This window comes from Protopterus annectens, chromosome 13.part0, assembly GCF_019279795.1.
Source record: "Protopterus annectens isolate FY-2018-M chromosome 13.part0, PAN1.0, whole genome shotgun sequence".
NCBI lineage: Eukaryota > Metazoa > Chordata > Ceratodontiformes > Protopteridae > Protopterus > Protopterus annectens.
In genome coordinates, this window is record NC_056747.1 from 646,348,519 (window position 1) to 646,373,703 (window position 25,185).

Consider the following 25,185-nt stretch of genomic DNA (forward strand, 5'->3'; position numbering starts at 1 on the left):
GGTAATACTGGTGCTGTTTGTTTTATGGATATGCAGGTTAATTCTGTATTTTTTAAAATTTGCTTTCAAGTATACAGCCAGCATCACAGAATCTTGAGTTTCTATGAATTATGGCTTCCAGGATGTGGGTTTGAGTTTTACGGTCTTCAGCTATTTAGGCTTCAGTCTTATGAAATGGAGCACAAAATAATTATGCTTCTTTATTTATTTATTTTAACTTGGGTAAATACAATTGCCTAAATAACATTTCAGCTATAAACCAGTCCCACATGCAACAAACAATGGAAAATAAAACACACATTTAAAATAGGGCTAAGAGAAAACAGGTTTACAAGCAAACCTCATAGCTGCTAGCAAAGACACGAGTAGGCACAGTATAGTAATTAGGATAAATAGCATCATGATGCAGGTAGTTTGTTGTATAACTTACAGTGAGTTGAGAAGGTCTAATTTCTTTACAATGAATTGCGGTGAATACTTTTATAGAATAGCTGAAGGGCCAGTTTTTGGTCAACTGATGCCCTAGGCAAAAGGTCTCCACAGTGCCCACCGTCCACCACCCAGTGACCCCATCCTGGTCTACCTACACCATCCAGATTACTGGAAAAGTGCCCCTGCTAGAGCGGCACCTTAGGTAGCTGCTAAGTTGGCCTATGCCTAAGGCCTGTATACCTGACATTTATTTATTTACAATATTTACAGGGAATACATTCTGCCACAGACATAGACCTTGCACGAATTGTATATTCACTAGGTAAGCAGAAATATAGCTGAAAAGTGATAACCTAAATTAACCAAGTTCATTAAAACACTTATGCTGTGTAATCTTAGTAACGTGCTTCAAAGACGTTTTGAATGAATGTAGGCCTTTTGCCTTAAGTAACTTTTGAGGCAAGCCATTCCAATTTGAAGGAACCATTTTAAAGAAGGCTCTCTCAATGATGTTAGTGGTATAATGGGGTCTAACAACTTGCAGGGTATCATTACTCCTCAGTGTGTAACTTCTACTAATAATGAATGGGCAGTTTTTGCGTAGGGGGTGCTACCATCATTAAATGGTCTGTACATCATGCTATTTAGCAAAAGCTGCCCTGGCTTCAACAGACAGCCACCTAACATTATGGATGGTTAAGCAGTGGTAATCTCTGTGGTGTAACAAGTGAATAAATCTTATTGTTTTATTTTCTGTTCTCTGTAGAAAGTTGATATTTCTATGTGACTTTGGTGAAATAACTCTGAATGCATGTTCAAGCCTTGATAGCAATACATTAATGGCAATCAATTTATTAGCTTCTGTGGCTAATAATAAAAATTAGATATAAAGCTTTTAGCTGATAAAGAGTTTAATCTACCTATGTTTCTCTATGTTTATTAAAGGGTAAGTTTTGAGCTAACAGCTCCCCAGAAACTTTTGGGTTGTAATGAGAGGAATGGGTGTACCACATGGGTTCACAATTTCTATTGCGGAAGTATAAGATATTCTTTATTGAGGACCCAACATAATTATATTGGAATTTTAAGTATTTATTGTCAGTTTGCTAGCACTCAGCCAAAATCATGTTGTAGACAGGTTTTCAGTTCTATAGTGGTCTTCATTGAGTCTGTAACAACATCATAATCTACAAAAAGATACAACTGATGTTATGTAAATTAAACAGAAGGTCATTCATATCTGAAGTCAAATTTTTCTAGAAGAGACTGCATGCTTGACTTATTGATTGCTTTAAAGGGAGATTTTCCACCCGGGCCTCCACTGAAAACAGGTCATGTTGACCCAGTGGACTTCCCCGGTAACCAAACTGGAAATAAATAAACAAATAAATAAATAAATAAATAAAAATGATGGGAATTACAAAAGCTGATGAAAAGGTGTAGCAGGAGGAGAGCTGATGGTGATAAAATGTAATGTTGATGCTTTATCGGGGAAGGCAATGGTACCTTTTAAATTATTTTATGTTGGAAATAATTGTTGCTGTGCCACCTGTTGGTGCTTTTGGGCAAACTTTAATAGTACAGAAAGTACAAACTGGGCACCCCTCAACTCAGAGTTGAATAAAAAAAGCAGCTGTTCTTTGCTAACACTTGCCTCTTGCTAAGTGATTCACCACAGATGTAACCACAATACCAGCAATCATGCCTTCATGCAGGTGCTGCATGCATTGGGAACATATGGTATTGGTATTTGATTCTATAGAGAAATATGAGACTAGTTACTGGTGATGTAGAGAAGAAAACTGAGGGGTACCAACAATAGAGCTGTAAAATGTAACGTGAAAGCTTTATTGGGGAAAGCAATGGTACCTTTTAAATTATTAACATTGGAAATAATTTTTGCTGTGCCACTTGTAGTTACTTTTGGGAAAACTGTAATAGCACTGACGGTACAGAGCTGTAACTATTTTATCTAGCACTCTGGTCTGATAACTGAGCACCCCCCTCAACTCAGAGTTGAAAAAAAAACAAAGCAGCAGCTCTTTGCAAACCCTTGCCTCTTTCCTAGTGCTTCATGAGATCCGTAACTGCAGTATCAGCAATCATGTCTTCATGCCAGGACTGCACTCCTGCACCAATACACCTACTTTGCCCCAACCTTGTTATGGCTCTGTGTACTGACTGATATGTTTAATGGACTGCAAAACTTTGGGTTTTACTAGCAGAGTTGTTTGTAAGTTTCATAAATATGAAACTTTAGCCTTATTAGCGTTTTTCTTGTTTTGTTTTTTGAGTTTTAAGAATTCTAATAATGGTATGGTATCATCAAGTTTTGTCTTCCAATCAGCCCGTACCTTGTCTCTAGTTTTAATTTGTCCCCTAAGGCCTGGTGCGACCCATAGTTTCATTTACCTGGAGATGTTTTATAGAGCTTAGTGGAAAAGACAATATTTATTTATTTATGTATTTACTGAATTTGTTAACCATGGTAGAACACTGATCAATTCTGATCCATTTTAGTCTCAGCCCAGGGTCAATAATATGTCGACTTGTACAGAATAAACGAAACATGAAATGACAGTGAATAAAATACAAAGACTGTGTGATGCAAAGAATACAAAAGTGCATAAATCTGTAAAGTGAGAGGATAAAATTACACTATTAGTATACATTTAAATACAAAGCCTGCTTTACATTTGTGAAGTGAGCAAATTATAAAAAGCGACTAATGCAATGGTAAAATGGTCACAGATGTATGAGTTCGATCTATATGTAGAAGTTTAGGATAGCTTTTAATGAATCAGAAATAGAACAATGTAATGATTGCAGGTAGTTTTTTAATAGTTTTCATGTACTATGTAGTTATCAATGGACATCAATCATACACTAATGGTGGAAAGACTGTAACAGTAGTTGGCCTGTCAGGAATATTGGTAATTACTTCATCAAGCACAGTACCCACAGTTGTAAGTACGTTTGATCTAGTTCCTTTGTTTATGATTTGTTTCATATTTTTAAAATACTTTTATCTGTTTAGCTGGCCTTTTAGTGGACCAGTTTATTAATTTTTTTATCAACAATTACAAGCTTTTGACCCTTAGTTAAATCCAGTATGGTGTTGATGGTATTTTGAACTAACAATTGACTAGCGGACGTGAAATATAAATAGTAGCCAGCAGATGTTCTCGTTTCAGTACCCTTAATGTTTGCAATAATCAATTGTGGCAGTCATCTCTTCTAACATTGCTTTTAGCAATAAGTAATAAAGTTAGATTGGCTCTTTTGTTAACCAAAGTCAGTGCACCACCACCTGACCTACAACCAGGCCTGCAGACAGTAAAGTAATTGCATTCATTAGAAATTTTGAGGAAGATCCAGCTGTTTTCTTTAAGCGATATCTCATAAATAGAGACTACAGTAGGTATGTTGTTTTCTTTAAGTGGTGTGTCAGAAATAGAGACTACAGTAAGCAGACATCAGTTCAGCCACCTACTATTCAAATTATGCCCATTTATTACTAATACTACACATATTAATATGGGATACAGAGAATACCCAAGTGCCGGCTGCTGTAGGAGAAGCATGTTGATTTCAGATATGAGATTATCCAGGATTGTGTTTATGTCTCCAGAGCACAGAATAAGAAGTAGTAGCATGATTGTTAGAATGATAATAGAATACAAAAGGGGGAGATATGGTGTTGTTGTGTTTTTTGGCTTTTCCCGGTTAAGGGTCGCCACAGCGGAACTCCGGTCCGCTAATGATTGGTAGTTGATTTTTACGTGCCGAATTACCAGCCCTGATGCACAACCTTCAACGAAGGTACGCCCATTCACACGTCTCCACGCAGAAGACGCTCTAGCTGAGAATCGAACCAGACAGCGACTTACTGTGAGGCGACAACGCTACCGCAGCACCACCACCGTGGGTCAAGGGGGAGGGGGGAGATATGGTGTTGGTGTTCGATTTTGTAGAGAAATGCAAGTTTAGTTAGTGCTGGTGGAGAGAAGAAAACTAAGGGGTGCCAGCCATGGATCTATACAGTGATTAAGAAGGGGTGAAGAAATCTAAATATAACAGCTTGATGGTAGGAAGGAGATATTGCTTAGGTTAGCCAGTCTGCATCAGTACTGGTATTAATGATGAAACATTAATCTAGCAAAGCAGATTCGTAATATAGCTGAGAGTTAGTTAATTTTTGTGAAAAGCTTTTGAGATGGAAAATGAAGACTTTGGTGTGCATATATGAGAGTTTGTGAAATATAGATAACATACAGGAAGTGAGGTAAGTTACATGAAATGATATAATGAGGAAAGGGGAGGGGTTTGGAGTTTGAGGGAGGAGTTACTGAGAATAAAGGAAATGATGATGGGGTGGGAGAATGGAGGATAGGACAGGGTAGGGGAGTGAAGTGGGATTATCTCTGACCATTGAAGCAAAAAAACAGAGTATGGAGTGGCACAGCTATTTGCTATGTAAGTTTATTTTTAATGTTTACAACCAAAGATTGCACTACATACTGCTGTGTTCTACTACTATTATTGTGTTAAGTTTGCTGAGCAAAACTACCAGTATAAAGCAGCACTATACTAACAATTATATAACAAGGACATGACCTAGGAAATTAAATTCTTTGGTGGCGTTCAAGAATTCTTATGGCTAGGGTCAGTTGGCAAAGATTAAAGCTTTATAGATAAATATGCTATGTAAAGCTCCAAAAGACTCAGCAGTGGAAGGAATAACTGACATTTTAAGTAAAGTGTCAGACTTCTATCTAGGACAAGGAGTAGAAATTATACTCCTGTTTTAATAGTCACTCAAGAGCTGCATAGCATTTCCAAATGAGACAGCAGCATATGGTGATTCAAGAATACTAAACATTGATCCACCACTGCCATCAGACTGCTGAGGGCAAATCAATATTGTCCAAATGTGAAAGCACTTGGCAGTGAAGGAGTTGCACTCTGGATGAAAGAGATGTTAGTACAGGGACCCGGGTCAATATTAGATTGTCAAAGGGGCTGTTCATCAAATGCCCTTTCATCGTCACATAATAATCGAAATACCAAAACCCAAACAGCCCTATAAGCAAATTTTTCCCCAGGGGAAAAAAATCACTTGGCTGTCATCTGGGATTTGCACTTTCCTCCACTGTAGTGCAATCTCGGGGTTGGTATATTTCGTTAGGGAGTGTGCAGGGGGCACAGCCCCACACATTGTAGGGTCTGCAAAATTTTTTTTTGGTGTTGGCCAAGTGATGACCAGTCCCTTCGACAATCTAATATAGACCCCAGGGACCCCTCTCCAAGTATAGCTATTAGTAGACAGGCAGGAAGTTTCAAAAAAGAAATATTAAAAGGGAACTGCAGCATTATTTTCTTGTTTTAGTACATGAAAACATTCTTGATCAAATACACATCTGCTCCTTGTTTCCATACCATATGGGGGCCACAGTGAGCTGAAGTCAAAGGCTACATATCCAGCAGTGGTACGAAGGAATGGAAATTAGACTCAGTAGCAAATGCGGGACTGTAACCAGTTCCTGAAGATGTTTCCCATAACCTGTAACAGCAGCATTTTCCTAAGCCTCAGCTTGGGTTACCACAGATATACCTTTCTACAGAAAAAAATAGATTAAAAAGGATATATACAAGTAACTTCTTCACCAGGCTGAAACCTCTTTCAAGCTTTTCTTTTCTTTTTACTACTCCTGGTGAAGTAGTGTTATTCTTACCTACCCAGTTCTTACCTATATTTGACAGAAATGTACTGAAGAGGCGTTTTTCTTTTTATAATAATTTTTATAATTAAAAAAAAAGATAGACATTATGTAGGAGAGGAAGAAGTAGAAAGAGGAGAGCTTAAAACTACATAGACGAATCTATAAGCACAAAACACATTTAGACAGAATGGTGCACAGTTGCTACAATGTTTTACTATGTGTTCCTTCTCCAGACACAGGCACAAAGTATATGAATCCCTCAAGGAACTCAACCTTTAGCAAGAGTATTGGTAAGTTCTACCTCTATATACTTTAACGACCACAGTAACAATAATGAAAGGCTGAGTGAATTTGATTCAGTAAAACTGATAGCTTAAATATTTCTCAAAAGTGATCAGATGTAATACACCTGTTTACTCAATTCTTTTGAGAAAGTAACCTACAAATCCTTATAACTAAGTCACAAAAAGGTGAAGGAAAAAAAAAGTTTGAGCATCCCCCATAAATCAGCAAAACAAACTGAAAGGGCCTGAGTTGTACTTTTAAACTGTAATATTTTCAGAGCACAAAGGCCACTATGTGAGACAGCCAAGGCGAGCAAGAGACTTATTTTGGTATCTGCAAGTAGGTGAAGGAACACTGCAGGAGACAGACAAGTGTTATGAATATAAACAACAAGCACTGATTATGACAAACAACAGCAATTTCCCTCAACCCCCCAAAGTCACATTTGAAGTCATATAAACACAAAACCAAGACATCCTCTCCTAATATAACAATAACAACCTTCCTCATCCAAAATCCCTAAATAATTCTCTGTACATCTGCAATATGGAGCTGTGCAGTAATCAGTCTTAGCACAGCCAGCATTTTCTGTGACAACTTTTGTATGTCTTAACCATTTAATTCTTCCCTCTTTCTTGATATATATATATATATATATATATATATATATATGTATGTATATCTGAGAGTCAAAAAAATATATAAAAATAACAATGTGACAGCTATAACTAAAATTATAAATATGTGATTATACTCACTGCACCCATTAAAGCCAGGCCTGAACCAATAGCAATAAGTGTTGGAATGATGTTAAATTTTCCTGCCTGAAAGAAATAAACAAATATTTAGAAAAATTTTTGGAAAGTGGTAGAAGTCAAAAATTCTTAGCACATGAGATGCAGGCAGTCAAGAAACACAGACTATAAAACATACCTAAAATGTTTCAAGTCCCAAACTTTTATACTGTTTATATAACAGTCCCAGAGTAACATGAACTGAAAAGTCATAAAGCCAGTTTCACAGTCAATACATTCACCATTCTGTTGCTTAACTAAAAAAAGGTCAATGAATTTTAGTTGTTTTGCATTTTTTTCTACCTTTTAAAGGGCAACCACATTCAAAATATAAATAAAAATGTTTTTCACCATTGAACTTCTCTATATTACTAATGTCCCTGCATCATAAAATGGTTATTATTATTATTTTTTTAATTTTCTATACCCCATAATGACCTGATAGGGGCTGACACATTCTGTGATTTAGTCAAGGCTTCCACCTTCCCAATGTCAATATGTAACTATCTGTACTAGATAGTATGTACTATATGCATTACCTCTGCCCTGAGATTACAGCATCATTTGCTGTGATCCTCTCTCAAATGGCTTACAATGGCATCAGTCTGACTTGTTTAATTACTTTGCTTCTTTTGATTCTTATTAATAGCTTTCTCTAATAAAGCACCTTAAGGAACATTTGAATGTTAAACTTGAAAGAGTAGCTACGTTAATCACTTCTTTAATCTCAAAAACTTCATCTCCAAGTTACAGCTTCTTGCCAAAGTGTAGGAAATTTGACATTTGTAACTAGTAGCTTACGCTTAGGTTGAGTTGGTCAGGATCACACTCTAATTTGTATTTGCTCCACAGCTTGAAATTGTATCTTTGATGTAACCATGCCTCACCCACACATTTATCTTACCCAGACCCTGGCTTTATAATGCAAAAGACTATGACAAATACCAGAAGAAAAGAACATGAAATTTCACAGACAGTAATGTCTAATAGTTTCAATGACTTTGGGTTCAAAGGTTCATATCTGTATACCAGGCTGATGGCCACTAGGGCATTTATAATCCTAGCTGTGCAACCTAAATGTGACCCCCAAATTTGATTTATATATAGGGGTGATTTACTGACTGCCTCTGTCCATCACAGACATAGGCGCCAGACCATGGGTGAATTTCCAATTGACCATACATTGGTCCACATTGCGCTAGTACAGTCTAACAGAAATGAAAAACAAAAGGACAACCAATAGTACTGCCATGGGGAAATGCATATATGTCAGATGAAGGGGGTTGTGTTTATACTGCAAGGATCAAAACTGATCAAGACAGAAAAGGGTCTGTGGGTATGGTATTACTTGGCAGAGTGACACTAGGACATTACAATGGTACTGCACAAGTATCAGGAGTAGTGTGGCATGAAACTAGTTATACAATATCAAGTCAGAGATAAACTTCAAAAGGTGGTGGAGCTGTATGAATTAGATGGGGCCAGGTATACCCTATATTCTTTCCAGATATGGGCTACATCATATGTTCATAGGATGGTGGCATCCCAGGAGGTGATTAAACAACTGATCAGGTGGAAGCCAAATGCCTACAAGGCATATTTTAACAGTTTACATAAACTATTTTCCCTTGTGTTATAGCTCAAAGAATGCCAAGCCAATGGTGCTAAAGATAATCAGACATTACTATGCAAAAAGATTGCAATGCGGGTTGCAACATGAAGAAGAAGCTGGAATAGTGATCAGAAAACAGCGACTGCATATTATCAAATAAGTTGGGATGCCTGGTATGAGTTGCCTTCAACTTAGGCAGGTGCTGCAGCAGACAGAAGCCAGAGAGAGGTTCAGAAGTTATTTTGCTGCATTCGGGAGAAATTACATAAGAGCCAAATGCCAATAACAGGTATGGATATCAGTGCCAAATGCTGATAAGAGGTATGTTAGGAATGGTTACATAAGAAATTTAATTTATCAAGGAATGTTGGCCATTGGTCAGACGTAGTAGATAGACTGACATAGAAGGAAGCCAAGACCATTCAGCAATGCACAGAATACACAACGGGATTAGTAATACAGTGGACAAATTGTTGGGGGTATGGGGCCTTTTGCACAGCCCATTCTTGCACTAAGGTAAAGTGACTAGACACATATTAGAGGAATGGGGGTTCACCTGCTTTGGATGAGATGTGCATTTTTCTTAGATCTGGAGGTGGAGTTACACAGGTTAAGCTTAGGGCTTCAATAGTTCACCAAAAAACTAAAATCTGTCTACAAAAACGCTTTAAACCACAAGAAACACTTGCAGACTCCAGTGAAAGACTCTACATGTTTTTAATGTTTTATAAGCACTTTCTTTCACCACAAGCTCTGCGAACTTCATCAGATAAAATGTCCTCGCCATCAACTCTTTAAATAAACTATAATACAATGCCATCCACTGGTCCAACAGTAAAACACTTTATTAACAAATAGCATTGTTGCAATAAATGTAACTGTTGTAGGTCAACAAATTTCATCATACTAGTCCTAAATTCTAAGCAACAAATATTAATAAATTAAATTGGGTCTATATTACTTCACTGAGGTTTTATTTCCATGAATACCTAATCATAGACCCCTTTACATTGAACATCTGTTCATGGAATGTTCACATCAGTGAACAGTTTTCATAGATAAAGGAGCTAGTTGGACATCATTAGAAATGTGCACTTTTCCCCACTGCAGTGCGATCTCGGAATTGGTATATATAACTGGGGGGTGTGGGCAGTGCAGTTCCCCACATTGGGGGTGTTTTTTTAAATGCTACTTTGATGAAGTAATATAGACCCATTAAATTAGCATTTAAAAATATAGTCTAATATAAAAAATGAATTCATTACACAGAACCTCCTAATTAATCTCTTTGTTCTACAATCATACAATAAAACCAATTTAATACATTTTATGATGAATCACAACATTCCAATCCATAAAGTATTGCACCATCCATAAAGTTGAATTTTAAATCTTCATTCTTTTTGTAAGTAATAAACTACTAACAGATATTCTATCATTAATGCACATCAGGTTAGTAGTGTCTAACAGCACCTGCCAGTATAATTCCCTTTTCTCAAAGAATGCAGACCAGTTGCCCCCTCTATCAAACTATGCAACCTTTTCCAAATTAAAATCCCCCTTCCTAACAGCATACACCTCTTTTTAAATTCTTGTCCTAAATGCCTTTTCAGTTTTACCAATGCAAAACGATAGACAAGCACTAAACTGCACTAAATAAACCACCCCTCAGGTACTGCAATTAAATTTACATTTGGGGTGGACACACTTAGAAAAATTACCTATGGTAAAATTGACCCCTTCAAATATGTTTCTACATTGGTCACATGCCCCCAATTTAGACATACCTTTTACCACTAAATTTTCCTTTCTTTTATTGCCACTACCCTTTTCAAAGATTTTTTTTCAAAGATATCCTCATTCTAAAGACCATTTTAGGGCAATCCCCCAAAATGGAGTCAACACCCTGGGGCTTAATAACATTAAATCAATTCCTTTCTAAAATCTTAATTTTTTAGTAGCATTACTAAAGGCATGAATCAAAGCCCTGGGGAATCATTTAATGTCTTTATCCTCAGGGTTCACCACAACATCACCTTGGGCATCATCTGTGTTGCTGTTACTACATGTTCCTAAACTTTCTCTCAGAACAGGTCTGTAACTAAGGGGTCTATTCCTAATCATTTTATACTTGATCTTGTTAATAAAATTGATTGGATAACATCTATCCATTTTTTGGCATATCAGCAACAATCTGCTCACCAGCAGTTTCTGAATGAACAAAGCCACACAGAAGCTGTACTGCCACAGACACAGCCTGTAGTGAAAGACAAAGAGGAGCCCACCCGAGAAGAAGTAAGAATTGCACTAAGGAAAATGAGGTCAGGGAAAGCAGCAGGCTCAGATGAGGTCACAGCAGATATGTTCAAGATGTTGGGCGAGTTGGACTTCCACAATGGTTGCACACTGATAAACAGCTTAACTTCAGCTCTCCCAGTGTGAAAACAAAAACTGAGAAACAACATCCAGTGATATTGTCAGCCTGAGTAAAATTCAATTACTGGCTAGTAAGTACACTGCCTGGATGCCTGGATTCCTGCAAAGAATAAACTAAGAGAGCCTGAAAGAAAATCAACCAGAAAAGGTGCACAGAAAGCACTCACTGGGAGAAATCCTGAAGCTGTTCATCAAGTAACAGTTCAAGCTCCAGCTTTGGTGCAAGATAAGGTTTCCAGTATCTTAGAGGAAAAAGTAAGTCAAATGTGCTCAGAGCTGATTAAAATAAATGAAACACTGAAGGGGTATATGAATTCAGCTAACAAAAGGATGCAAAAAAATGGAAGAAGCTTTAAACAGATATTCAGATGAGCTGATAAAACTGAAAAAAATCAGAGGTCAAAAGAAGTAAAGGCTGGTTGAGTATGAGACTGCTCAAGAAGAGATGTTTCAAAAATGACAGTACTGGAGGACAAAGCACATAGGGAAAACTTGAGATTTTCTGCTGTAGCAAAGAAATTAGAAAGAACAGACTGCATTAATTTTATGAAGGCACAAATAAGCAACTGGACTGGTATTCCACAGCAGGAACTGTTATCAGAAAGGGCACACTGTGTGTAGGCTAAAAATCTGGTCATAAGAAAGCAGCTAAGATATTTATTAGTAAAGATGCAAACCTACCAGCAGAAAGAGTTGATCCTGACAACACTTTGGCAAAAGGGCAAAGTATTAAAAGTTGGAGACAGTAGAGTGTTTGTAAAAAATTATTATTTACTGTACACCAGGCAGAACAGAAACAAATGTATGCTAGTAATCAGGGAATGTCGAGAGGCATGTGTGAGATTCAAGCTGTTGTATCCAGCTTTCTTCGGAATATTTTTTCCTGGAGGATCAATGTTATTTTTAGATACAAAACAGGTTAAGGAGGAAATGCAAACGTTTGCTCAAAAAAAAAAAAACATCAGGCAGAAGGGTTCTCTACTTCTCATTCTTCTGATAATAAAGCACAGGAAGACTTTGCTAGTGATCAAAAGGAAAATGCTTCAGAGACAGAGAAAATCACAGGCATTGACCAGAAGAACTGTGAATACTGTAGAATTGAACTGGAATCTAGAGTCTGGAGATGGAGACAGATATGATGAAGACCAGCAACATGGAAATTAGTGAATAAATGTGAGACTGTAAAGCATCAGTCACATTAATGAAATATGGCTATATAAGAATAAGTGAAAAGAGTTTTTTGTTGTCTTTGTTAAACTTGTGTGGAACTGAAAAGCATTTGCCTCACTTTGTGTCATAAATGTTTGGAAGGACTTTAAGGGGAGGGGCGGAAGAAAGAAAAGGTAACTATAAGTAAAACCATTTCTTTTCTTAAAAGTATTTCTAAAACTTTTCACAATATAAATTGCATATTTTACAGCAACGTACTTTTAGTTGTTCTTGTATGTGATAAAGGTATTAAACACATTCCATTTTTCTTCTTCCTCTTCTCTTTTTTTTTGTCTTTTTGGTGTTAAGAAATGTAAGCATTACAATGCAAAAAGTGAAGAAAAGCTAGACAAAAGCATGTTTGAAGTTAACAGCCTGTAATCTTGTATTGTTCATAAGATCATAGGATCATAGAAAATTACTAGGCTATCGATCCAGAGGTCATTTCAAGCCTAGCCATTTCATCGCAATGTAATACCATAGAAATGCTAGTCAATACCCAAAACTGCAATAGTAATGACAGCCCATATCCAGGAGGGTTGCGGGCACTATCCCCAGTAGGAATTTACTGTGCCTCATCCACTTGTTCAGGTTCCTCTTGAACAGTGTCATTGAGGTGATCTGTTTCACATGAATTTTTAGCCTATTCCAAAGACACATCTGTCCCTCGAGTATGTCCTATTTAAGTCGCAGGCCATATTTAGGTCCCTGGGGAACGGGTAGCCCTAGTCCTGTCTGATTTATGGATATGCAGCAAGTTCATTAGGTTTGGGTCTGAGATTGCTCTGTAGGCAAGGCATAAGCCTCCTCTGAGAAGTCTATATGATACAGAGTACAGTGACAGGGACTTTAGCTGGTCTTGGGAAGGCATGTGCTGGAGCCCTTTGATCTTCTTTGTTAGGTCTCTCCAATTGCTGCAGGTACTTTGTATGATACATGCCGAAAGGGGCATTATACTCAGTTATGGGCTTGATTAGTACCAAGTATAAAGGGGTTACAACCTCTTTTGCTGTTGAGGTGATGCCTTTAGTAATCAAGTGTACTATGCAGAAAGCCTTCCCTACTACAGTAGACACATGGTGGTTGAAGTTAAGGTCACAATCAACTTGTGATCTCAGGTCCTTTACCACTTCATGGGCACTTATGATATTGTTGTTGATTTGATAGTTTGAAGGGACATTGTTTATGCTGAAGGGAATGAAGTTGCATTTCATTGCATTTAGTTTAAGACCGTGACTAAGATACCAGTCGTTGGTTTGTGTAAGACCCTCCTGGAGTACAATGACATCATTTAGATGGTGCAGTGGTGCAGCGGTACCATTGTCACTTCACAGCAAGAGGTTCTCCAGTTTGATTCTTGGCTGGGGTGCCTTCTATGTGGAGTTTTCATGTCCTCCCTGTGTTCATGTGGGTTTCCTCCGGGTGCTCCTGTTTCCTCCCACAGTTCAAAGACATGCATCTGGAGCATCTCTCCCCAGGCCTCCTCTGAAAATTGGCTTCATTCCAAGTCGGACTTTCCCGGCAAACAAATGTTAAATAAATAAATAAATAAATTTCGGGGTCAATAAATGCACCCAGTTTGCAGTCATCTGCAAACTTGGTCAGCCACAACCCCTTAGTTTCAACCTGAACTTCTAAGATGTATTTACCAAAAGTAGGGGGCCCAGCACTGACCCCAGTGGCACCCCGGTGGTAACAGGTCTGTTTGTTGATGTGGAGTCACCCGCTTTGACAGTGTGTGTCCAGCTTGTGAGCCAGTTGGCAACCCATCTTACAACAAAAGGGATTACATTCAGTTTGCTAAGTATTTCAGTGGGATTGTGTTGAAAGCCTTTGCCAAGTCAAGCTATGCTGTGTGCACAGATCTGCCCTCGTCAATGGCCCTGGTCACATTTTCAAAGAAATAAACCAGCTTTAACAGGCAGGATCTGCCCTTGATGAAGCCAAATTGGGTAGGATCCAGGATTTGGAGATCACCTATGTCCATAATGATATGTTCCATGGCCTTAAAGATGAGGCTGGTCCGGCTTATGTGTCTGTAATTCGCTGGGTCTGTTGCTAGGCCACCATTGTGGAGGGGGATAACTGTTGTTGTTCTCCATTCCACAGGAACAAAGCCTGTGTTTAGGCAATGATTGAAAAGGGTACTTAATGGTGATGCTACTTCATGTTTTAGCCTGTTTAGAAGACAGCCTGGGATACTGTCTGGTACCACAGAGGCTGTGTTTTTTGCCCTGGACAAGGGTTTGATGACCTATTCTTCAAATATATGGGGGGTGGAGTTTGGGGGAAGGTTTGTGATAAGTCTGGAGGGGATAAAGGAGTGAAATTTTCGCCAAACCTATCCACTAGCAGGTTTGTCATCTCTGTGGGGTCAGTGTGTGTGTGTGATACCATTGGTCACTAGTTCTGTATATGCTTGGGTCCTACTTTTTAGGCTATGTACGTAGCTGTAAAAAAACTTATGGTTATCTTTGGCTGTGCTTGCTAAGTTTTTCTCAAAGAAGCCCTTGGAGAATTTGACAAGTTGTCTTATTTGCCTGTTGAGGCTGAGGGGGGTGCTTTTCCATTGTTAGGAGCCTTGCCTTTGTCATCTTGGACAGCAACATTTATTGCAAAGTTTGTTGATGCTGGATGTCCACCATGGTAGCTTGTTTTTACTTGGGGCTCTGGCTTTAATTCTTTCTGGTGTAGCTGAGTCTATACACTTAGCAAGTGACTGTACAGGGCTTTAGTGTAAACTTCAGTGTAGTTACCACTTCCAGCTGGGGGTGAGGCTTGGAATACATTTATACCTTTACCTAGAAGGGTATAGTTTGTTTTGGTGAAGTTTTTAGTCATATTTCACCCTTTGTGAGTTCTGGCGTTAGTGCCAGCTGGAAGATGACTGATTTGTGATCAGATTTAACTAATAAGGGTCCAACAGTTGCGGCAGTACATCTGTTTGACATGTTAGTGAGGACCAGATCTAGTGTGTTTGTTCCTGTTGTTGGGGTATGAACAATTTATTCCAGGGCTTTTGAGTTAACAATGTCAAGAAACTTTTGCGCTAATGAGTTTGGGCTAGTGTAGGTTTACAGTTGATGGTGGGATAACTGAAATCCCCCATAACCAGAGTGGTAGTATTTGGATTGTCTCCAGTTTGGTCAAGTAGGCTTTGTGTGTTTCATGACCCATGGAGGGGGATCTATAACTGGCTATGACTTGAATGGGGGTCTTACCCACCATAACCTGAACTTTGAGTAACTCCAGGGAATTGTCCAATCTAGTTAAATGGAAGGTAAATTTATCTCTAACATAGATAGACAACTCCACCTCCTTTGGTTCTCACATGTTCATTTTGTGGTCTGAAGGCGTGGAAGGCATTGTAGCCTTGCAAGGCCGGGGTACTCTCTGAAGACTTGAACCAGGTTTCTGTAAGTACACAGACATCTATATCTTCCAGTGACAGAAGTGGTTCCAGGGTGTGCAGTTTTTTGGTTTAAGCTCCTAGTGTTTAGCAGCATGACCCTTATTTTGTTATGACTGTCAAATTTCATGTTGGTAAGTTCATTTTCCAGACCTTGCTTAAAAAAAACACTATGGGGAGGCAAAAGCCTTTGCCAGCAGCTGAAAACCTAGAGGTGCCAGGTGCAAACCATCTCTGGCAAAGCAGTGTGGTTTGTCAACCATTGCTTCCTAGGCTGACACTAACTGGATCCCCTTTGAATGACACCAAAAACTAAGCCAGTTATTGAAATCAATCATTTTTTGTTTATACTGTGGCATCATTCTAGGTGAGGGTAGTATGCTGCTCAAGGCTAGGGACACACCTGTCTGGGACACATACTCATACAGCTCAATTATATCTCTCTTCATATAGTCTAGTAAGGTACATCTCAGGTCGTTCACTCCAACTTGAACTATGGCAGAATCATAATGGTACTTGTTGCTGAACGGCCTGAGTGCATGCATGATCTGATGAATCCTGGAACTGGACAGGCAGCTAACAAAGACTTTCTCCTTGTCCAACCTGGTGAGTGGGACATCCTTGTGTTTCACTATTGAGTCTCCAATGACAATAACATTTGTTTTTTGAGTGTTATGCTTTATGGGCTTGGTAAGTGAGACACTGGTGTTACTATGTGTCATGGGTGTTGTGGGAACTGTGTTAGTTGTAGTAGCCTTGTTTTGGAGGTCTCTGGTGTTTCGGTTAGTTTTTTGAGAGAGCCTCTGCTTATGTTGATTTTTTTATTTGATGCATGCTATGTGTATGAGTAGTGGTACTATGTATATGTGTAGTGATGGGTGGGTTGACAACTTCTTCCATCTTACTGTTTTGAGTGTGAGAGAGCATGGATTCAAGATTTCTGGTGTAGATACAGCTCTCACACTCTGTACTGCAGTAAGGTATTAGTAGTGGGTTGTCGGTGTACATGAGGCAATTGCTACACTGCCTCAAGAGACCCAAGTCAACAAGGCTGGCAGGAGAAACAAGGGTAGTCCAATTGTCCATAATGTTAGGTTGAAGACTGGTATCACTAAGGAGAGATTTTCAGGATCAATCACGGAGGAGCTTAGCGGATGGCTATTTCTGCCTGTTTCCTTTTTGCTGGTGGTTTAATAGGTTACAGCTCACTAGGAGTATTTCTTAGACTGAGAAAGTACTAAGGATGAGGGCTACACTAGTGTGTTACAGCTGTATCTAAAGGAGTTGAATTTATCTGTCTGGCTATGGTGCACAGTTGTGCAGCAGTATGTGGTGCTGCATGACATGCAAACAAGCAGAAACCTGCTCAAATACAGGGTTAAATACCAGAAGCTAAAAAATTTGAAAATAAAACTTTAAAAAGGTTCAGAAGGACCACTGATTATGTTTACTCCAAGCCACCATTCACCAGACGGGTTCTGATCAGCACACTCCTCTCACTAGAGTGCAGAAATGCCCCCTTCCAATCTAAGATGGCCTAGAAAATGTGCTCAGAACAAACAGACCCAAGTGCAGCAAACCTGTATCTGGAGTATACTACAGCTACTAGCTACCCTAGTTTTGGTGGGAAATGCTAGAGAATGTTTATCATGGCAGGAAAATAGCAGTGAGACACTAAACAAACTTTTAAAACAGCACAAAATCAGCAAGGAGACTCTAAAGAATGTTTTAAACAGCTAACAGATCAGTTATTTTAACACTGCTTGGTGGGAAAACCTGAACAAGCAGAACACTCTGCTTTGCAACAACAGTGAAAAGTACCAGCAAATACTTAAACAGTGAAAATAGCAAAAAGAGCTTTATGAACAGTGAAAACAGCAATAAAATGCAATTTAACATGCACAGTAAGGCAAATTGCAGTACAACAGTGTAGTTTGGTACACAGTGTATAAATACAGTATTAAAGTAGGCAGCAGGCAATAAACATTTCAGTAAATAGTATAAATAAGCAAAAAAAAAACACTCAACGTATGTTTTTTGGGAAGCTCAGAAGCCTCTAGTTGTATGGTATCTCAGCTCAGAGTTGTGGCTGGTAGGCTAGCCCACCTCAGTTCAGCTTGGTACAAACAGGCAAAAACCTGCTCAAACACAGGGTTTAAATACCATAAGCTAAAACATAAAACAAAAACTTTAAAAAGGTTCAAAAGGACCAATGAGGATGCTTACTCCAAGCCTTAGACCACCCACCACCCTCCATCAGACAGGTTCCAATCAGCACAGTCCTCTCACTAGAGTACAGAAAGGCCCCTTCCAATCCAATGGCCTGGAAAATGTGCTCAGAACAAACAGCCACTATAAACAGACCCAGATGCAGCAAACCTGTACCTGGACTATGCTACATCTACTAACTGCCTTAGATTTGGTGGGAAACATTAGAGAATGTTTAGCACAGCAGACAAATAGCAGTTAAATGCTAAAAAAATGTTTAAAACAGCAGATAAGGAAGGAGACTTTAAAGAATGTTTTAAACAGCTAACAAATCAGTTATTTTAACACTGCTTGGTGGGAAAACCATAACAAGCAGAACAGTTTGCTTTGCAGCAGTGAAAAGTACCAGCAAATACTTAACAATCAGTGAAAATAGCAAAAAGAGCTTTGTAAACAGTGAAAACAGTGATAAAATATGAGTACACAATATATAACTATAGTATTAAAGTGAGCAGCAGGCAATAAAAAGTCCTGTAAATAGTTCAAATAAGCAAAAAACAGGCAACTTATGATTTTTGGGAAGCTCAGAAGCCTCTAGTCATCTGGTATCTCAGCTCAGAATTGTGGCTGGAGGGGGTTGGGGTGTAAAAATATACATATCTTAATATATGTACAGCTGATATGTTTTCTCTTACTTGCATAGGTGAATGTCTGGATTAAGACCCCTGGCTTAATCTAATAACACATTTTAAGTGGAAACGAGTAAACATGAGAACACTGAATATAAATGAAAGGCTTTCCTTTAGTAATACATGTTTTAGCTTTTCTTTTAGACTGCAACAGAGGACTACATTTTTTTCTTTTTTTGTCTTGCTTTTCCATGGAGGCAAGCTGGTAATAGGGAAATAAGAGATAAAACACTTGTTTCTACAAGGCTAAAAGTTAATGATTTCTGAAACTAAGCATGCAGTTTTCACACAGGGAAGCTAACGATAAAAAAGAAGACACCAGTCAGTGAAAGTAGAGATGCAGGCAATAACATGTGCCTTACCATAGATAATCTCACTTTCAGGTTAATTAGGGCCTGTTTTAGAGATGGACTATTGGACACAAATGTTCCTATTATGGAGGGTTAAACTTACATTATTTTAATATATAAATAGTTATGTGTGTTTGTATTAAGTTAACAGATTCTGAGGTGTGTTTGTTTTACTGTTTGACTTTTTTTATTAAAACAAAAAGTATTGTAAAATGTGACCAAGGTTCCTGTGTTGATGATAAGAAATAAATGCACACAGGATTAACCTTCCAAACATTAATGGGTGCATGTATCACAAAAACTGGAAACAGACATTAAAAAAAGCTGCCATATATGACAGGTGAGAATAATAACTTCTTACCATAATGGCAACACTTTCCATATTATCCTGGAATGTGAAAAGTCTACTAGGTATAAACAAAAAGGAAAGAATACTTAAAATTATATTAAGACATGCAGAGTACAATTAACAATGCTACAGGACACACATTTGGAAAGAACTAAGCATGTGAATTTGATAAAGAAAGGATTTCAGGATGGACATTCTGCAAAATATCAGGGACAAAGGAAAGCAGGGGTACTTACATTAACTGCTACAGGAGTCCAGTAGTGACAGAAGAGGAAAACAAGATAATAATAGCATATTTGTAGAAATAAGGGGCTACTGGTTAGGGATGAGGATTATGATGGCATTTATTTATATTCCACCTAATACTGCTATTTCTTGGAGCTTAAAAATATTTTTGAGAAATAATCAGCTTTCAGCAGGGAATACTGCTTATAGCTGAAGACTGGCGATTTGATTTACAACAATGACAATGTGTTAGGAGGACCTAGAAGGGAAATATATCAAAAGGGGGTAGATTTCTGAAGAAATTTATGAAAATATTTTATATGAAAGACGTGAATTCAGGAGTATTAACTTGGAAATAATTTACATAATATTCACCAAGGCACAATAACTGGGCTAAACTAAACATAAATTAAATTTCATGGGAACAATGAAAACTGTCAAACATCCAATAACTATTTCAGATCAAGTGACAATAATTACTAAGATAAAAATGGGTCTATAGTATATCATCGAACGCTTAAAAAAGCGAACGCTGATTGATCGACCTAATTTAAGTGAAAGCTTACAATCTCAAACTGTCAGATCAGTGATTTTTTTCCCAGGGAAAAAAATCGCTGATCCAAAACACATACACACAACACAAGCACACCAAACAAACAGAAATCCACACACATACACCTAAAATCTGATACCTAACCCTACACTAAACTATGCACACACCACTAACTACCCACTTACCTTAACCCAAATCCTAACCCTAAGGTCCGTCACTATCGCACACTCACCTCACTCGCTCCCTAACCCTAATTCACTTAAATCCTCCCTAACCCTCATGTCCACTCAATTGCACACACACCTAACCTGAGCCCTAACCCTAACTCACCTAAATAACCCTAACACTCACATCCACACAATCGTACACTTACCTGAATCCGACCGGTAACTTTCCACCATAACACTGAAAATACCGAAGCAACAGAAACGGACAACCGAATTCTTTCCCTAGGAAAAAAATTGAGTTTCTGCTGCTTCGATATTTTGCAGTTTTGCAAAAATAAGTTCGATCAATCAGCGTTCGCTTTTTTAAGCGTTCGAGGATATAATATAGACCCGATAAAAATGCAGGGTAATAAAGTAAAGATGAAACAATGACACTTTCTGGTAAAAAGAGACATTTAAGGAATGAGCAATTGAAATTATCCAGGAGTTATTAGGGAATATAGAAAGTACTCCACAATTTACAGGTAGTGAGTGGGATAAAATGAAAATGGAGTTTAAAAAGAGGCTAGCAATAAAAGAATTATTTAGCGGGGCTGACAAGTGTTACATTATTACAAAATAATGGGATTCTCACAGAACAAGGAAAAATTGCCAGTGCTAAAGAGAAAATAAAGGAGTACCTGGTTAATATGCATAAGTTTAGAAAGACTGTAACTGTTTTTTTGATAACAACTCTAAAGCACAAAAACCTTTGGCACAATGACTTAGGCAACAGAAAGCAGAAAGATTGTGTCCAAACTTACGGACCGTATAATAAAAAAAATTAAAAAAAAATAAGAAGTTATGTACCTACCATAACGTTCCATGTTAGTTGTCTTCTCTCGCCTTCTTTCTTGCTTGATGGGTTCGGAGCCGATCCTCGGCTCCGACTCGGCACTTGCTTTAGCTCGAGAACTCCTTTTACCAGCTCGAGGCAGCCCCATATCCCATGATGCAAGGCAGTAAGTACCCAGATCTCGTTTGTTGACAAAGGGCAATAACACCAAGCATAAAATACTTCCCAAAGGAAGAAGAAACTTACAGATGGAAAAAGGACCAGGTCTGAATGGTCTTTAGCATAATAGTTTCTTATACAAGGTCTGTCCAGGCCAGGGGAAGGAGGGAGGTCGCAAGAAAGAAGGCGAGAGAAGACAACTAACATGGAACGCTATGGTAGGTACATAACTTTAATGTTAAGTTGTCAATCTCGCCTTCATTCTGCTTGATGGGACCGCGTCCCTAGCACCTCTATCCTGGGTGGCTCAATGGAAAAAACTCTTGAGGACTGTAGAGCCAAAACTGGCTCTGTCCCTGGAGGCCAAGTCCAATTTGTAATGGGAAACAAAAGTGTGAGGAGGGCCCAAGTGGCCGCTGCACAAATAGTGTCCAAAGGCAGTCTAGCTTGAAAAGCTGTAGAAGTAGCTAAACTCCTAGTTGAATGTGCTTTAGGTTTTGAGCACAGTTGTTTTCCCCTGATCATTATAAATTTCAGTGATGACCGAAGAAAGCCATCTGGACAAAGTCACTTTAGAAACAGGGAAGGCCTTTTTATTATCCATAGGAAACAAAAGTTGATCAGATTTTCTAAATTTTTTTGTTCTGTCCAAATAATATCTAAGCTGACGTGGACGCCAAGATAATGTAGCTTTTGTTCAGCTCTATCTGAATAGTTAGGAAAAATGGGGCAAACAGGCTTTTTTTTCCCCTTTATCGTAAAAATTTCAAATAAAAAAAGGGGGGGAAAACTGATACTGTCTGGTACCTATGTCCATAATGATATGTTCCATGGCCTTAAAGATGAGGCTGGTCCGGCTTATGTGTCTGTAATTCGCTGGGTCTGTTGCTAGGCCACCATTGAGGAGGGGAATAACTGTTTCTGTTCCCCATTCCACAGGAACAAAGTCAGTGTTTAGGCAATGATTGAAAAGGGTACTTAATAATGATGCCAGTTCATGCTTTAGCGTGTTTAGAAGACAACCTGGGATACTGTCTGGTACCACAGAGGCTGTGTTTTTTGCGCTGGACAAGGGTTTGATGACCTATTCTTCAAATATATGGGGGGTGAAGTTTGGGGGAAGGTTTGTGATAAGTCTGGAGGGGATAAAGGAGTGAAATTTTCGCCAAACCTATCCATTAGCAGGTTTGTCATCTCTGTGGGGTCAGTGTGTGTGTGTGATACCATTGGTCACTAGTTCTGCATATGCTTGGGTCCTACTTTTTAGGCTATGTACGTAGCTGTAAAAAGCCTTATGGTTATCTTTGGCTGTGCTTGCTAAGTTTTTCTCAAAGAAGCCCTTGGAGAATTTGACAAGTTGTCTTATTTGCCTGTTGAGGCTGAGGAGGGTGCTTTTCCATTGTTAGGGGCCTTGCCTTTGTCATCTTGGACAGCAACATTTATTGCAAAGTTTGTTGATGCTGGATGTCCACCATGGTAGCTTGCTTTTACTTGGGGCTCTGGCTTTAATTCTTTCTGGTGTAGCTGAGTCTATACACTTAGCAAGTGACTATACAGGGCTTTAGTGTAAACTTCAGTGAAGTTACCACTTCAAGCTGGGGGTGAGGCTTGGAATACATTTATACCTTTACCTAGAAGGGTATAATTTGTTTTGGTGAAGTTTTTAGTCATATTTCACCCTTTGTGAGTTCTGGTGTTAGTGCCAGCTGGAAGATGACTGATTTGTGATCAGATTTAACTAATAAGGGTCCAACAGTTGCGGCAGTACATATGTTTGACATGTTAGTGAGGACCAGATATAGTGTGTTTGCTCCTGTTGTTGGGGTATGAACAATTTATTCCAGGGCTTTTGAGTTAACAATGTTAAGGAACTTTTGCGCTAATGAGTTTGGGCTAGTGTAGGTTTCCAGTTGATGGTGGGATAACTGAAATCCCCCATAACCAGAGTGATAGTATTTGGATTGTCTCCAGTTTGGTCAAGTAGGCTTTGTGTGTTTCATGACCCATGGAGGGGGATCTATAACTGGCTATGACTTGAATGGGGGTCTTACCTACCATAACCTGAACTTTGAGTAACTCCAGGGAATTTTCCAGTCTAGTTAAATGGAAGGTAAATTTATCTCTAATATAGACAGACAACTCCACCTCCTTTGGTTCTCACATGTTCGTTTTGTGGTCTGAGGGTGTGGAAAGCATTGTAGCCTTGCAAGGCTGGGGTACTCTCTGAAGACTTGAACCAGGTTTCTGTGAATACACAGACATCTACATCTTCCAGTGACAGAAGTGGTTCCAGGGTGTGCAGTTTTTTGGTTTAAGCTCCTAGTGTTTAGCAGCATGACCCTTATTTTGTTATGACTGTCAAATTTCCTGTTGGTAAGTTCATTTTCCAGACCTTGCTTAAAAAAAACACTATGGGGAGGCAAAAGCCTTTGCCAACAGCTGAAAGCCTAGAGGTGCCAGGTGCAAACCATCTCTGGCAAAGCAGTGAGGTTTGTCAACCATTGCTTCCTAGGCTGACACTAACTGGATCCCCTTTGAATGACACCAAAAACTAAGCCAGTTATTGAAATCAATCATTTTTTGTTTATACTGTGGCATCATTCTAGTTGAGGGTAGTATGCTGCTCAAGGCTAGGGACACACCTGTCTGAGACACATATTCATACAGCTCAATTATATCTCTCTTCATATAGTCTAGTAAGGTACATCTCAGGTCGTTCACTCCAACCTGAACTACGGCAGAATCATAATGGTACTTGTTGCTGAAAGACCTGAGTGCATGCATGATCTGATGAATCCTGGCACTGGACAGGCAGCTGACAAAGACTTTCTCCTTGTCCAACCTGGTGAGTGGGACATCCTTGTGTTTCACTATTGAGTCTCCAATGACAATAACATTTGTTTTTTTGACTGTTATGCCTTATGGGCTTGGTAGGTGAGACACTGGTGTTACTATGTGTCATGGGTGCTGTGGGAACTGTGTTAGTTGTAGCAGTATTGTTTTGGAGGTCTCTGGTGTTTCAGTAAGTTTTTTGAGAGAGCCTCTGCTTATGTTGTTTTTTTTATTTGATGCATGCTATGTGTACGAGTAGTGGTACTATGTATATGCGTAGTGATGGGTGGGTTGACAACTTCTTCCATCTTACTGTTTTGAGTGTGAGAGAGCATGGATTCAAGATTTCTGGTGTAGATACATCTCTCACACTCTGTACTACAGTAAGGTATTAGTAGTGGGTTGTCAGTGTACATGAGGCAATTGCTACACTGCCTCAAGAGACCCAAGTCAACAAGGCTGGCAGGAGAAACAAGGGTAGTCCAATTGTCCATAATGTTAGGTTGAAGACTGGTATCACTAAGGAGGGATTTTCAGGAATGATCAAGGAGGAGCTTAGTGGATGGCTATTTCTGCCTGTTTCCTTTTTGCTGGTGGTTTAATAGGTTACAGCTCACTAGCAGTATTTCTTAGACTGAGAAAGTACTAATGATGAGAGCTACACTAGTGTGTTACAGCTGTATCTAAAGGAGTTGAATTTATCTGTCTGGCTATGGTGCACAGTTGTGCGGCAGTATGTGGTGCTGCGTAACATGCAAACAAGCAGAAACCTGCTCAAATACAGGGTTAAATACCAGAAGCTAAAAAATTTGAAAATAAAACTTTAAAAAGGTTCAGAAGGACCACTGATTATGCTTACTCCAAGCCACCATTCACCAGACGGGTTCTGATCAGCATACTCCTCTCACTAGAGTGCAG

General features: G+C 38.8%; 1 protein-coding gene across 2 annotated transcripts in view; it reads right to left on the reverse strand.

Moving 5' to 3' along the window:
- The window catches only part of P2RX5 (purinergic receptor P2X 5), a 593,368-nt gene that overhangs the window by 54,644 nt on the left and 513,539 nt on the right, over nucleotides 1-25,185 (reverse strand). For both annotated transcript variants that reach the window (XM_044054334.1, XM_044054333.1), the window contains exon 10: nucleotides 7,199-7,264. In XM_044054334.1, the coding sequence (XP_043910269.1) occupies nucleotides 7,199-7,264 (66 nt within the window). The remainder of the gene's footprint in view (nucleotides 1-7,198; nucleotides 7,265-25,185) is intronic.